General features: G+C 46.0%; 1 protein-coding gene across 1 annotated transcript in view; it reads right to left on the bottom strand.

Annotated features, from left to right (window-relative positions):
- Window positions 1-16,475, bottom strand: part of LOC119161644 (uncharacterized) — a 142,500-nt gene that overhangs the window by 42,679 nt on the left and 83,346 nt on the right. The window contains exons 2-3 of the mRNA XM_075889344.1: window positions 5,995-6,118; window positions 1,756-1,898 (exon numbers count right to left, since the gene is read on the bottom strand). Of these exons, the coding sequence (XP_075745459.1) occupies window positions 1,756-1,898; window positions 5,995-6,118 (267 nt within the window). The remainder of the gene's footprint in view (window positions 1-1,755; window positions 1,899-5,994; window positions 6,119-16,475) is intronic.

Raw genomic sequence — 16,475 nt, 5'->3', positions numbered from 1 at the left:
CGAAACAGGTATCAGTTGTTCCGGAGGCCTGCGGGAATTTCTCCGAAGATGAGGCAGTAAAAGAGATGCCAATGTTGAGCTTCTATGACACCGAGTTACGCTAGAATGTCAAGCTGTTCCCGCACCTCATTGCTGGTCAAATTCAGAAGATGCAGACACATTTCCAGGAGTATGCGGACATTATTTTTGACCTACCAGGGAAACCGGTGCTGGTATAGTGTTCACTACGTATGACCTCCGATAAGCTTGTTCATGCTCCGCAATACCCCTTGGAGAACTCTTTTTCCGAACGTTATATAAAGCGTTGCGACAATGTTGGAGCCGACCACTTGAGTCACGCTTAACTGCCGTTCGGCTGGCCATGCGGCTTTGTAAAATCACTAGCCCACAGTTTGAACTAGTTCATTGTACTCCCTTGTATTGTGTACAATGGTAGAGGTCTGTTATTGTGTACACGAGAACACTAAGAAAACAACGCAGTGTGTAGTGACCCCACACTCTAGAGACTCGTGTCTCCCCCAACGAAATTCTGCTAGAATAGTTGTTTGTAAACAACTTTATCGAAAAAGAAGGTGATGGGATAATATGTGGTGCACGGGAGGGAAACCAAAACTGAAAGTGTCGTGTGGTGGCACAGTGCGTTTCTGACTGCGCGTATGTGCCGTGTGGCGTGAACGAAGAAGACAGTGAGAGCTTGTGAGGCGTGGCCTCGCGGGTTCGTGACGAAGATTTCGGCAGTGAAAGGTGCAGTGTTCGAGGCAGGACTACATCGCTGGGCGTCTGGCCTATAGGTTCCACCCCGGCCACGTCGCTAGGTGACAGGCCAAGGACGGCCGAAGTGGCGTTCGACCCGCTCTACCACTGGACAACTCGTCCAGGAGAGCTGGCGCCGGGTTCCTGAGCCTGCCTGCCTGTTCCTGAGCCAGGGTTCCCCAAACCGGGGCTTGCCCCACTGGTCCAGGAGGGCTAGCGTGGATCTTCGTGCCGCACTGCTGGTGCCCAAGGGCACGACTACCTGCCTCCGCAGCACGTCTGTCGTCGACTCCGGTTAGACGACCGTGGAGTTGAGCCAACCGAGTTGTCACAGCACGCGCCGGCGCCGCGTCAACAGAACTTCGCCACCGCAAGGTTCCGACGAGACTATAACGACGGTCCAGGCAACGACGTCGCCAAGCTGAACTGCAGGCCAAACGTTCTCTTTATTTCCATAGCTTATCCGCATGCATGTTATCCCTAGAGTGTATTTATGTATAGGTGCGAAGTGTGTGAAATATATCTGTGACGTGTGTTTGTGCACTGGCGTCCTGTCGACTTCTTTCTGGAGCACTCCTGCACCAATATAACATCCCACAGTGTTCTTTCTCCAAGCGGTGTGCAATAACGTAACACCACCAACTGATCCAAGCAAGTATCTTTATAAGGTATGTAAGAAATAGCCAAAGTGGGTCAGGGAACAAACCGAGGTTAAGTATATCATAGTTGAAATCAAGAAGAAGAAATGGACATGGACTGGACACGTAAACAGGATAACCGCTGGTCATTAGGGTAACTGACTGGATTTACAGAGAAGGCAAACGCACGAAGGTGAGACAAAGTTAGGTTGGCCGATGAGATTAAAGAAGTTTGCAGGTATAACGTGGCAACGGAAAGCACAAGACCGAGTTTATTGGCGAATCATGGGAGAGGTCTTTGCCCTGCAGTGGGCGTAGTGAGTCTGATGATTATGATGATGAAGGAATGGTATTGTAAGCTCACCGTCCTGGGTGTCTCCGGGCAGGCACACTTCGGCGATGGTCTCCTTGGCGCCGGCCACCACTTGGTTGAAGAGGCGCTGAAGCGTCGCGTCGAAACACTGCGCAGTGTGCTCGTCCACGCAGTCAACCACACGTTTCAGCTTCCTGCGTCACAAAATGCGTGTTACATATTACGCCTAGTCATTGGAGTTAGATGAGACAAAGACTTGAAGCGCACCAGCTCGTCGGGTGCTCTTCAAGAAAACAGGAATTGATGAAGGGGGAAAAATTGAATTTCAGAATACATCATATCGCACTCGCTCACTCACTCACTCAATCACTCACTCACTCCCTCACTCAATAAATAAAATAAATAAATTCTCGGAGCTCCACATTACAGTGCACCTCTCGTATCACAGTTCTGACGTGCGAGACCAAAGATGTTAGTATTAACTTTTCGTATGCTCTAGTCTGGATGCCGGAATGAAGGAGATAGAGTCAGCCTTGTTTGATAGAGAACTTCACTGTCATTCGGTTGGTGACGACGTCCAGGTTAGGCGTAGGTGTAGAGGTACTATACAAAGCATACATACGGGAACGCGACTCGACTGATCGCCGCAACGGGGCGCCGCTCTGTTCTCGAATTCGCGAGGTGTCTACTGAATGGGGCCGTGTTGACATTCCCTGCGTACTACGACGACGTTACTCGAAACGCCACGACAGTGGGACCACCGCAGGTATGTGCACTTTCGGTATGGAAAGAGACAGTACTAGCTTATTGACTTGGAGCATTTAACGCCCTGCACCTTCCCGTAACGCACATAAGCTAATGATCACAGGAGAACCCAGTATGCACGTAAGTCTGACTGACAAGGCAAAGGATACTTGGCGCCGCTAACATTAACTAGGTTTTTTTTAATAAATAGCCTATACTGTTCCTTTCGATAAACACTTTGTACGGGCACTGAGAATGTATTTGATGTGATACTCAAAAGACGTGTTTCGATATCGTATAAACGATGATTTCATTATGTTGCTGTTGCTACGTTTTATATAGGGTGAAAGCCTTCGTCAAGCATTAAGAGAATCACGGTTGTGATTATTTGCTCTGATGCGACAAGCACGAGCTGGCGTGGCCCTCCCCGCCCGCCACTCTATTTCATCCATGCCCCACCAACGATATGACACGTGCGGCGATGATCCAGGAGACTGAGGCACTCGTTCGCCGCACACCCAGACACAACAAGCGCAGCAGCTATCGGAGAGTAGCCGTGCCGCGCCATCTCGAATATCTTCATTCAACCGCAGTTTTTATGTACTCCTATGAGAGAGAGAGGGAGCGAGAGTAGGAGAGGTGATTGGGGGATGGGCGCGCCGCACACCGGATCCTTTTTTAGAAGCTTCGCATCTAAAAAAAGAGGAGGAAAAGAAATTGAGCAGACTCTGTCCTACCAGAGGAAAACGCGCAGCCCAAAGCGGAAAAGCGAATCTCCAAGTATGAAAGTGCTGAGAATTCGCTCGCCTATCGGCTACATAGAAGCCGGCGGACCCAACGAAGCTACTTATGCAGCGCCTAGACGACGCCCAGCGCAACCCACGGTCACGCGATCAGTCGAATCTGGTGGCCACACGCAAATGCATAACACAAATCTGCACCGTCAGTCGGGATGCAGGAATTGCTACCCAGAAACAACCATCGTCTGTAATGCCGTCTCTTCTTCATTTTGTCGTCTTTCTTTTGCCCCACCAAAGCCTCAGAGTCGCAGGTTCATCTTCGTGGTCGTCATCTTCCGGAACAGCGCACCCCATCACCCAACCACGCACCATCACACGCTAGGCACGATTTGGCAGTTTAGGCTAGCAGAGATCAATGCTCGCCAGCCGAGCCACCACACCGATCCGGTTATTGGCGGTATTTATCCACGCCCGATACACCGATCGCCCTGCAGTTACTTTTCGTGGCCTGGCGCTGACCTCGCCCTTGGGGTTTGCATACGCTTCCGTCGCTGTCGTTCGCTGGCCATGTACGGCGAGAACGGTAGCGCGTCGTCAAGCTGCCCTATTGCATTACGTGTCACGCCATCGCCTCTTCTCTGCAGACGCCTTCAAGGTTACTAGAGGGATCCCTTAGCAGAGGCAACTCTCAAGTCGAGGAAAGGGGAAGATGGAGATAAAAGTTGAGCGGAAGCTAAAGATACCATTTGCTATTCTTCAGCGGGAAAGGGGTAAGGGGAGAAAGAAATTTTAGAAAGATAACAGAGAGAGGGCTCGGAAATTGGGGTAGATAGGCAGTGATAGTCCGATGACGGTGGAAACAGCGCTGGGGACATTGCCCTCCTTTTTTCCTCTCATATTCACCTTCACTTCCCTTTTCCACATTTTTTTTACATATATACTGTACATGGATATGCTATGCTTTCTCTCCCTATTTCTTCCTCTCTGTTTGTTTCTATAAAACCGTCTGTTCTTTCTCTCTCTCACTTTGTTTCTCTTTTTATCTTTGTCTCTTTTCCTTCTCATTAATATTCTCATTACGTAAATAATCTTGTGATTAAGCCTTTTAAAGGCGTAGCACTTCATAGAGTCCGGCTTGTTCTTCCCCAGATCTCATGTTGCGGGACCAAGCACACAGTCAAGCGCTCAAATGAACCTTTTATTGTTTACAAATACAGATCCTTGATGACATCCAGTTTCGTTCAGTGATGTGCCTGAATATCATCGGTGAGCAAGAAAAGCGTTAGAAAATAGCCCGCTGATTTTCTACACTTCTCTTTCCTCATTTGGCAAAATATATTCAAATAAATGTTCTTTTGAGGTGCATAAAACTACAAAATATGGCCTTAAATATTACGCACATTATTTTTATCTGAAAAAAAATTAAGTGACTTTTCTTACCCTTGAAAAAAACGTGAAAACGCCCATTCAGTTTCGATGTTACGAGCTGGTAAATTAGGAGACCGGAATTTCTTTTGGGGCACAACGCTTGCAATCTCGAAACACAGAGCGTAACACAATGTAGGCGTAACACATGGCTAGCAATGTTTAAAACAAATTTAGGAAGAGGAAGAAGCTCTGAAGCGTCATAAATAAGAGAAATAGCAAAGACGTAATAGCAATAAGTAGCTTGAAATGGTTAAAGCTATTTTGGAAACAAGTCTCTGACTGCGACACCAGGCTAGAGAAGGCACCACGCCGTTGCTAAGCCGATGATTGCTCATCCCGCCTGGACTTCTGAGCTGCACCCGAAGGGTGAAGCATAGCGTAACTCTCCGCAAACGGCAGGTAGACCTCAACAGCCGTAAAAACCAGGAAGTCGATAAAGAGCAGTGAAAAGTAGCGTACATGTCGCACACCCAGGTTGCGAATCTCTTCAAGGGGATCCGACTCGTGCTGCGACAACCCTATACATGCTTACCCCAAACAATGGCGTCATCGACAGTTCGGTAAACGCGTCACTGTGAACTGTACGAACAGGAATCACTAGGTGCTCTATATAGCTCCTGTCTCAGGTTTCACGTCAGTGGCGCTAGATTTAACGTTGAATTTTGAACAAAACTCATCGCTATACGACGCGCGCACGGGTGGGGGTGATGTTAGCGATTTGAGCTTTATACGAAACATGACGGCGATGGCAGAAATACGTATTGAGTGTACATCTGATATCTACTGAAAATAAAAAAATTCCGCTTGAACGTGGGAGGAGGAATGAATGTCAACAAAATACACGCAGTGCTTGTCCTTTACTCACTGCGTGGATTGTCAAGCTTGCCAGCTGCGTAGGCACTGGCGCCTGAGTTACCATTAGGGGGCTTACTCCGAAAAACTTTGAATACCTGACGAATTTAATGTACCCAAGTGCAGTAACCTTGCATGTAAATTGTCCTAATTATTGACAACCTTCAATTTTTCTCTTTTTAACACGAAAGTACTTTATTCTGAGCTCCACAAAGATAACATGAACCTCTACAGGAAAGTCACCTACCTCAAAGTATGCAGGTGGTGTTTGACGTCATGTGAATGAGCGTATGCAGCTAGGCGGGGCTCCCATGCTAACTTTCTCGGCGTGGGCTGGCGACGATTGTGGTTGTATCTTGCCTATAAGCTTAGGTTGCAATCGACCTTAGTTAACCGCCCTGCATTTTTTCCGTCTCCCCCCCCCCCCCCCCCTGTTTTGCATCGTCACCGCAGCCCTATACTCACATGTCTACGCTATCATGCGACAATATAGTTAGACTCGTCATGTAAGGAACCTTAAACACACCTGCAGACGTGGTGCAGCTCCCTCTTGCTGGTGACAAGAGTGATGTCCTCTCCTTTGGCCACACTCTCGAGGGACTCCAGACAGCGCTGGTACTGGTCGTTGGTGCAGCGCTCGACAGGGGATGCTGCGATATGGCAAGATGCAGGTTAGAGGCTATCTATCTATCTATCTATCTATCTATCTATCTATCTATCTATCTATCTATCTATCTATCTATCTATCTATCTATCTATCTATCTATCTATCTATCTATCTATCTATCTATCTATCTATCTATCTATCTATCTATCTATCTATCTATCTATCTATCTATCTATCTATCTATCTATCTATCTATCTATCTATCTATCTATCTATCTATCTATCTATCTATCTATCTATCTATCTATCTATCTATCTATCTATCTATCTATCTATCTATCTATCTATCTATCTATCTATCTATCTATCTGTCTGTCTGTCTGTCTGTCTGTCTGTCTGTCTGTCTGTCTGTCTGTCTGTCTGTCTGTCTGTCTGTCTGTCTGTCTGCAGTGAATAGTTCATTGTAAACTGCACAGAAAATTAACAGGCACCCTATCTGCCCCCCATTAAGGCGTCAAAAGCTCCTTCGTAGTCCGCGGTTGAAGCGAAGAGTCCCTGATATATATATATATAGGGATGAGGGCATATTGATGTGTCGAATAACGTATAGCACTATATGAGTGTTGTCGAATGCTCTCGATAAGATATCACGTCGACCATCTGAAAGAAGTGCAAGAATTCATCCAAGCCATGAGATGGGGTCCTTTCAAGCAGGTTTCGCTTCGACTGAGCGGAACGGTATTCAACGATACTATAGATGAAAGGTACATCTCGCAAGCTTTATGTTCCAACGTCCACGCCGGTTTCTCCAACACTACCCATGTCCACGTGTTACAATACTTGCAGCGCGCGATAGCACCCCCTGCACTTGGCAGTTAGCTGAATAACTCGCACTGCGCTGAACACATATGATGCGGTTCAGGTGGAAGCCACTATATATAAAGTGGGCACATTTATCTAAAAAACAGGTTTTGTTAAAGAAACAATGACCACGAACAATGGGTTGGCACGTGCACAGTATAGCTCGAGCTTGTTGACGCCAAGTGGACTCGAGCGGTCAATCAATCAACGTCTCTCTCGGTGTTTTTGTATCGGTAGCCGGGGTTTGAAGGCATTTAAAAATGCAGAACAGTGAACAGTATGAAATCACCAACCAGGACGGTGCTTGCAGTGTTAGATCCGAAAAGTTTGACCACTTACAAAAACACGGCCTTTTGTGGGACTCTCTGTGCGGATGAGTCATTTCGGGAATTCGGCATAGGTGGTCTGACAATTCGAACTTCCCGAAGATCTATATGCGAGGCAGGAACAAACAAATGTGACGTGGAAAAGAAGGAAAGCAGTCGGAGTTGACGTTGCGATCGAAATGACCAAACCGCGGGAACCCGATGGTCGTCATGGCACACAGCATAGCACAGCTGACTCTGCTCTCCTCTCGCGTTGTTGGCGTTGACGCGATTGCGCGAGACAAGGGCGGATCGCGCGTGGAGCATTTTGGCGCAGTCAGGTAAACAAAGGGAGGATACAGCACTAATGGCTGGAAAGGCCCGAAGCACGCGAGTCGTTCATCATCGCAGAAGCTCCCGCGGTTTGGATGGCCGTCCCAGGACCGTGAACAATGAGAGCTGCGGAGATTTCGGGGAGGCCTAAACATACCGAGGCTTCATTTCGGCTGGACAGCGGTGGTCTTCACGCGAAGGTCGTGAAAGACTTCTCCATTTGTTAGAGCGAAAAAAAAAATTAAATGTTTCAACAGCCCATTTTTCATTCGGAAGTACTGGATGAAGTTCTCTCACTGTGTTTTTCTCTGTATAGATGTAGTTATGAAGGCGTAAGCAGATAAAAGTTGACTGACGGGATTCAAGATCATACCATTCTTCATCTACTTCTTCCAGTGTTCAGCTTTGCTTCAATTCCGAGTACAGGAAAGATTTGTGCTCCCTATTCAGTAAGAGTTTTTTCCTTTATTTATTTTACTACTCATTTCCCCTCACCCTGTTTCTCCATCAAAACGCGTAGTGGACGATTTCACAGTAGCGTCAGAAGAGCAACCACAATGATTACTAGCTTAATTGATTCATAGCTGAGCTTGATTACAATATTTTTTTTGCTTTTACATACACGAACGCCCTTCCTTGCTGAAGATGTCCGAATAAAAACGTTATTTTCGAAACTCTAAGTGTTTCTGGTATTTGATTGATTGATATGGGGGGTTTTAACGTCTCCAATTGATTGATATGTGGGGTTTAACGTCCCAAAACCTCTCTATGATTATGAGTTTTAACGTCTCCAAAGCACCATATGTGTTTCTGGTACTTCGTAGCCATAAATAGAGTCCAAGTTGTGAGAAATAAATAAGACTGTACGAAGTTAGGGTCATTTGTCCGATTATATTTAGGATATATAGGACGGCGAATGTGATTATATCAAATACGATTTCGTGCATTGATACATGCCGCTATTTTCAGGAGCTTCACGATTGTAGCACAACTAATACTTTCACTATTACCATCTGTAAACGACAGTTCATTGTCTAGCATCTCGGTCCTAACACATTTTTTCAACTGCGCCTGTCATTACTATAAGTGGCTACCACCTTCCTAGGCCGGAATTCTCGTCTTTACTTGAATGCTATCTTTACTTTTACTTAGACTCTACTATTTACTTGCTCTTGGGTTTAACATGTACGCATTGATTGCGTAAGGGATTATTAGGCGTTGCCGAAGAAAGACCCAAACACAATCACAGAATGAAAAAAAAATTGGAAGCGTACAGGAGGAGCTCCTGTATACAGCCAAGATTACTCACGAGCGTGGAGGAAGAATCCCTAGCAAAGATCGCCACATACAACTTGCACTCCATGGGGTGCCCACAGGCGATATTGGCCCTCCGCACCCGGTACAGGGAAATGAACCGCCCAGTAGCTTCTTCGCATAGTACAAATCACGCTACTCGCAGCCAATCAGTTGGCATTTGCGGAAGCAGTCGAGTTCGGAAGTCACATCCCTTCGTGCCTTACTTTCGCTATACGCCCTTGGGTGACTCTTTCAGAAACACGTGACCTTTGCTGTGGAAATCTTCATGTAATCCAATTCGCTCATAATCATCTCTTTTATTTGAGTGAAAATGTTGCTGGAGCAGGATTTGGTGCTTCAACATTGCGGGCTGTGCAGAGGGCAGACTGAATTCACCCGGTCGCGTAAGTTCACGCTATAGAGCTTTCAGCATAAGCTCACTCCGAGGAAACGATTCACGGTCTCCTGCTGATTGGGTCCAGTGTACCAATTGGGTCTTCTCATCCGAGGGCTCAAGCGCAATGAAGTCACGGCATGGTATGGTACAGGTACGTGTAGCTCTGGTAAGCAAGATGACGTGGGTGTCATTTCCAGTGCATGTTGATGCATACTTGTGAACTAAACGTAAAAATACAGCAGTGACTTAGCTCAGATATACGAGGGCATACATATACGTGACCTACGGATAGACGGATGGACGGATGCACGACTAGCGCGCGAGCTCAGGTGAGTCAAGCCTAGTGACACATCACTCCAGGAGCTTCCAGGCCTTCTCCAGCGCGCCAGTAGTGCGCATTGCGACGTCACAGCTCCTCAGGCATACACAGCATGGCTATTGATAAACTACGCGAAAGTGGTCATCCTCAGCCAGTGTAGCGCTACAAAACGCCCTTGCACTTGAACGCAGTTAAGGAACATCGATCGAGAGGTGAAATGTATTCTGGACTCATGGCGAGTCTCATATTAATGTCGTGCCTTTGAGACGTAAAGACACGAACATATAAAATTGTACACGCTGGCATAGCTCTTCTTTAAAAAAAAAAGTTTGCAATGGAAAGCTATGCTATTAAACAGAAAGAGTGTAAGATCGCCTCTCCCAATCAAGTTCCGTGGCGTGGCGTATAGTGGATATTTTTCTAACAACAGTGTTTGAGCCCCGACTCAATATATTGTGCCAAAACGCATCACAGGAGGGCAGCTAAGTCAGCGTGACGTATTTTCATGAACAGTAGGATGTAAAGACGACTGTGTTTCATTGCGAATTCAAAGCATCACCAGATTCCCGTACACTGTAAGTTGATCTTAACTCGTATAATCAGTCATGTCCGTTACATGCTCAGTATACACTACTGTCTATACGTGTACCCAAAATGTAAGCAGGCTTTTCATATACCTCAATGTACCGCTAGTTAAATGTTCCTGAAGGTGTTTAAGTTTAAGCTGCTATGTTTCTAAAATCAAAGGTTTCTTGCAACGTGAAAATTAATTTTGTGCGAATATTCTTGCGGGTTAAATGGTAAATGTACCTGCATGTACTTATATGTAAGCCGGCTTAATATACCTCGATGTACCTAAATGCCAGCTGGCTGAGCTTCTCCGTCAGCATTGTTCCTTTTAGCATGGTTCCCTTTAGCGGGAAGTGGTGCAATTCTTTAGTGGTTGCGTTATAGGATGAATTCTACGGTTTGTTTTGGGCGGCTTGTCTTCGCTGTGCACACTGTGTGCGCCGTTAGCCAGTGGCGCTCAACTAATCAAAGCGGAAACAACGTTCGTGACGGCTTTACGGCACTGCGATTGAAACAGTATGGTGATACGAACCTCCGTCAACTATGGTTCAGCGAACATCACTGCGTTGCCATGTTTTGTCTACGACAGAAACTTTTTATTCGCTGACTTAATGTGACGTCAGCTGTAGAGCTGAGGAGAAGGTGAGCGGGGAATCAAAATTGTGCTTTTGTAGCTATTAAATGAATCCGGAGGATGAACGGAGTCGATGTATATAGTATTGAATGGACGGCCAGGTTTCTGAATACACATGTAGTTGAATATCTTCGAAAAACATTTCACGACCTCTTTAATTGATGCATATAAATTTGTTTCCCCCGGCTTTATTCCGTGTGCCATTAGCGTAACATTTACTCTTGCACTTGCAATTGGAGTCAAGTTGCATCACCTTGAGTGGCCAGATTTGCGGCAACACGAAGCAGTTACATCAAGCAACTCTGCATACCAGTCGTAGCACTCGTGACGCCGCCAATTCAATCTGTGAGCCCTCAGCTTCACAAATTTAGGGACCATGGTACACAACAAAAAGCTGAATACTTGCGCTCCTTCGGTAGACAGCCTTGATTTCAGATTTCCAGGCTGTTCTATAAGACGTTACATAGGTGTGCGCACAGAAAGGGGGGGGGGAGCACAAAGCCACCCCCCTACGTTGATGCAATAGCAAACGGGGGAAGAGGGGGGCATGCAAAGTCAGCTTGATTCACCTCCCCCCCCCCCCCCCCTTGTATGAAGAGGAAGAACCCTGCGCACGCCTAAAACTGAGGTACTAACATGTACTGCGCAGTTCTACCAACTACAATGAAACTTGATGCACAATTCGAAGCTTTCTCAGACTTAGAGGACAATAAGGTTTTGACGCAGACTGTATGTTTTATAACACACGCGTTGTATTGGAATGCATGGATTTTGACCTGAAAAGACCCGTGGGCTGCGAATCATTCTGAGTCTTTGAGTAGCAATGCTCACGGAAGTTAAGCTGGCTGATGTAAAGTTGGTATGAAGGTTTGCTGGCTTACACCAAACCTTCAGAATATTGGTGAAAAAGAATTACAGGGATTATATAGCTAAAACTGATGTTATTGCGGACTCTGAGAACGGCACGTTAAGAAAAGAGAACCCTGTATAGGAATCAGAAGGATTGTATCAATAGTAATAGACTGAGTGAGACGTGACTATCATGAAGAAGCTAACAGGTCGCCACAACATTTAAAAAATGCTAATAAACACCCTATCCTTCATTTTCTTCTGCCTCCTTACCACCCTACACATCATCACATTTACCTTCCTTACCGCATTCATGCAACCTGTGGCCTAGAGATAGAGCTTAGGGCTACACCAAACTTGCTTTTCTGTAAATGAAAAAACAACAAAAAATGAGGCGAGACAAGAAATTGTACACTTATTCTTCATACGCAAAGGGCATAGTACGAAGAGCAGAGGTCGGAGCGCGTTGTGGTACACGCGGAGCATCAACGTAATTACCGAGGAAAAAAAAAAAAGACAACCGCAACCAAGACTTGGCAAGGCACCACTGTTTAATGCGACGCACTCAAAGACAAAAAGAGCACGGCCTCTGCGGTTAGCTCTCCCAGCGCGCGTCAACGGTGCGCCTCTGGAGCTGATCTTGGAGGCCACGGACAGAGATAAGAGATGGGCACAACTTCCAAAAGGAGGGTGCTCTCGAGAGAAGCCATGCAGTGCTGAAAATATCCTCGTCACCGCTTGAAACAAGAAACGAAATAAGAAAACGACCAAAGTCGTATGCTGCGCGCGTGTATTCTTTCACCGGACAAGTTTAAGGACAGCTAGAGCTTCAGGTCTCTTGCCTTCTCCCTTCCTTTCGGTTATGTCGCTGTGCTCGCTAATGAGGCTTCCAAGTCCCTTTGTTCGCAGGACATGTCCGATATAGTTTGCGTAAGCGAGTCACTTCCTTATCTAATGAGAAATTCTCGACAATGACCGAGCTTAATGCTGTTCCCGTGGTTCCACCATCGACGGAACCTTGACTTTTCGCAACGGGACGTCCAGGTGTGCTAACGCATCGTCCCAACCCTGAACGTTTTAATGCGCCTTCTGAAAGTTTACTGACAATGCTTTCGAAATCGTTACACTCGACGTTCGGTGACCAACTCGAGGCCTCGTTGCCTCTTGCTGCCAGAGACAAAATTTCGGCGCTAAAAGAACAGTGGACAATGTGAAAACAGGACGCCTCCCGTCTTCACTTTGACCTTAATGAAATGACAGGGTTCGCCCGGTTTCCTTCACACTTTTCATTTGTCTTTTTTCACGCTAATTAGTTTATGTCTCGAGTAAATTTGTATCATCAAGCTTAACTGTCAAGTCCACTTCTGCCTCTTACCTATGTGCATAGAAAATCGGGAGCTTGAAAAAAACAACAACAACGTGGCGTCATGAAACACGATGATTCAATATAAATTTTACGCCATTGTGCATTGCTGACAATGTAAGTAATGAATGCATGTTTCATTATTATAGGAGAAAACCTTATTGCTTAATAAACTACCACGTTTCACCAGATAAGGGTACCAATATAAGGCGCACGCCACATCCTGGCAACTCACCCAGCTGTGAGTTTTACTGAAACACATCCTGGCACTTCTGCTTAAGTTTGTTCACCCGGAATTCCATAGCGTTCTCTGAAACACGGGCGTTTTATTGTATTTCGCTGGCCATAGATATGTGGCCGGTGGGGCAAAGAATCGAACCCGCGTCCATGAGGTCAGGCGAATAACATTCTTACCCAATGGTTTAGTACACTTCGGAGTTTACGCGCTAAGGTAGCCCGGTAAATATAGACGAAATAAAATGTATACGCTTTTGTAGATACAGTTGTAAAGGTGTTTGACAGTAGGGCAGTTGAAGCAGGTTATAACTGATTCTGTAAATTTAAGAAGAATGGAGTGGTTTTCTTGTATGGTAGGGCGTTAGAGCACTGCTGGGAGTCGTTAGAAGCAGCGCCAAGCTGTACATGTAAACGAGGTAGCGTAACTTTCATAGAAGCCCATGTGTCCCGTAGTCGGCGGCTCGTTGCCACCGTCGCCACCTACGTGAGAAGGGGACAACTAACGGCAAAAAAATAAAAATAAAAGTAAAATATGACGTCACAATCGGAAGCCGTAGCGACGTCGCTCATTTGCCCTACAAGGCGCGAAATTGAAGTTTTTCTTTATTGCTGACTTTCTACATGTCTTTATTATTTCGCAATTTTATTGCACCTTAATTGTGTCTCGCTAAATGCACGCGAGTGAGAAAAGAAACAAAAATAACAAATATTGAGGAAGCAGAGTTGTTTTATTAGCCAAATCACGTACTTGCAATGTGCACAAGAAACGTCGCCGAGACAATTGTGAGAAAACCGTTCTCGAGCACAATAACATAACAGTTCGGAAACTCACGCTGACGAATCCTTGAACACCACTGCAGTGAGACAGCAGTTTTGAAGATATAGCTTTGGCAGCCGTAAAGTACAGCGTGGTTAGCCTGTCGCGTTCACAGCCACCAAAGGCGAGGGCACGCTGGCCGTGCGAAAGCAGTCGGCAGTCACGGGAGCGGCTATCTGCACATTCTGTGAGCTAGCCGAGATATAAAAAACGCACATAAAGATTAAGCAAACTTCTGAAGGTATGCACGAGCCCGTGTGCTCAGATTTGGGTGCACGTTAAAGAACCCCAGGTGGTGTAAATTTCCGGAGCCCTCCACTACGGCGTCTCTCATAATCATATGGTGCTTTTGGGACGTTAAACCCCACAATCAATCGAAGGTATGCACGAAATCACCACGGAAATGTGAGCGGTACCTCGTTGGCCTGGCAATGCGCCGAACCAAAGAACACGCCGAACACAAGCTCTGATAGCCTATCGCCAGTATCTGCCATATCTGATAGCTCATGTCACCGACTGCCTGTATGTTCCCACTGTTTCTGAAACCAAACAAAATAATTGGGCACTCAACCACATACCGAAAACCAAAGCATTATTAAAGCAATCTACTAATTTTATGTAACAAATGAATTTTAAACTATAAAATAAACATTTAGTTATTTTTTTCGTTTAGCTATTTGCCCCCCCCCCCCCCTCCTCACCTAGTCACGCTTCAATCGTCACGCGGCTGTTGATGCCTGTCGCAATAGGTTTCAGAACACTTTTCGTTCCGACTTTGGCGACCTATTTACATTGACCTTGGCAGCGCTGTATACGAAGCGATCCGCTTACTGCTTCGCTTTTGGCGAAGCGAACTTCAAACCGTCTCTTCCTCATCTACACTCACCATCCTTTCCTGTTTTTCTAAACGACGGCACTCGCGAGTGAGCAAACACGCCGGAACAATAGCGCATGCGCACAGGGTATATAGTCGGGGCTGACACGTGCGCGGTATACCCTTCACATGCAAATGAGGTGAGGCATAATTTGTTCCGCCGAGTATAGTAGAAAGGCCATGCCGACAGAAGCAACAACAGTGTCCACAAAAAAGTCGAGTACAAAATTTACAAGTGATAGAAAGGTAGAAAAAAAAGGAAGAAGAAGAAAGGAAAAAGAAGAAAGGAAGAAGAAACTTCATTTACAACTTTTTGTTGCTGTTGTACTAGTGTCCTTCAGCAAGCTCTTATACAAACACGGAGTTTTGTTTTTCTTCTCGAACGAAGTGTAAATTTCATGCGCCTACTCCTATACCTCTTTTCGATGCTGTCCTTTGTTGTTAACGCAATGCTCTATAACCGGAGAAAAAGTAAATGACCACGGCCGGGTTTTCAAACCCCACCACTAGCACAAAAAAAAAAGCAGACGAAAAAGTTGCGTTAGCTGTTTTTTTTTTGTTTTTTTCCTCAGCTCGGAGCCACGCAAACGCAGAGCCACTAGATCGTATTTCCAATACAAATCTCGTCCTTCCACTGGTTTCACACGCGAACAGGTAAAAGAGTGGGACGTCTGCTGCGTGTTTGCGGTAAACACCTCGCTTCGATTTCATCGTTTTAAGCGCACACATATACGCAAGTAAAGATGCGCAAAAAAAAACATGTGAACTAACTGTGTTTTTGAAACGTCTTCTTTTGTGTACGCCGCCATCTAAAGAGAATTTTAAAACAAACTTAGCTATTTGTGCACCGACAGGGAAGTGGGTGGAGGGCAGAAGGTGGGCAGAGGGTATGCTACACGAGCTGTCTGGTATGATGAAGGCTGAGTCAACATTTTTTCGCGTCAAACCGGTGGCAGATGCCTGAATGTGAATAAGTGATGACAAGGCGATAGTGGCGAGGCTAGAGCGTGGACGCGATAAGAAGGAAAAGAATGGAGAGACAAAAGAAACCGTGGAAGGAAAGTCACTAAGCGCTATCTTTTTGAGAAAAGCGAATATGAGACAAAAAGAAAAGAGCTAAAAAGCGTCGCAACTGCGACTATTGAACGGCACGGTAGATTTCGCGAGCGGGTGTAATGAAAGAGTGAAACTCCGGGCATCAATGTAAACGCACTCAGGCATGAAAAAAGGTAAAGCGCGAAACGGAAGAATCAAGGGGCGTGCAACGAAAACGTCGTCCCCACTTTGCCCTCCAGGCGATAGAAATCGCTCACGCTCGGAGGCCTACGGTATCGCGGAAAGAAGCGTGGGCGATGTTAACGCGACGCCTTGCAAATATCGCAATATCGTCGCGCGCCACAGCCAGCGCTCAAAGTTGAGTATAGTGACTTCAAAAGTAGGGATGTTGAAATAGGAGTGACAAGTATCGCTCCATCTGCGGAAGTTTTGAAAAAAATTATTTGAACAGTTTTAAGCAATGAATCCAAGGTATGGTTATAAGGCGCG

The sequence above is a fragment of the Rhipicephalus microplus genome, chromosome 3 (genome assembly GCF_043290135.1).
Source record: "Rhipicephalus microplus isolate Deutch F79 chromosome 3, USDA_Rmic, whole genome shotgun sequence".
NCBI lineage: Eukaryota > Metazoa > Arthropoda > Arachnida > Ixodida > Ixodidae > Rhipicephalus > Rhipicephalus microplus.
Note: the sequence above shows the minus strand (reverse complement) of the source record. Positions and strands in the feature narration are given on the sequence as shown.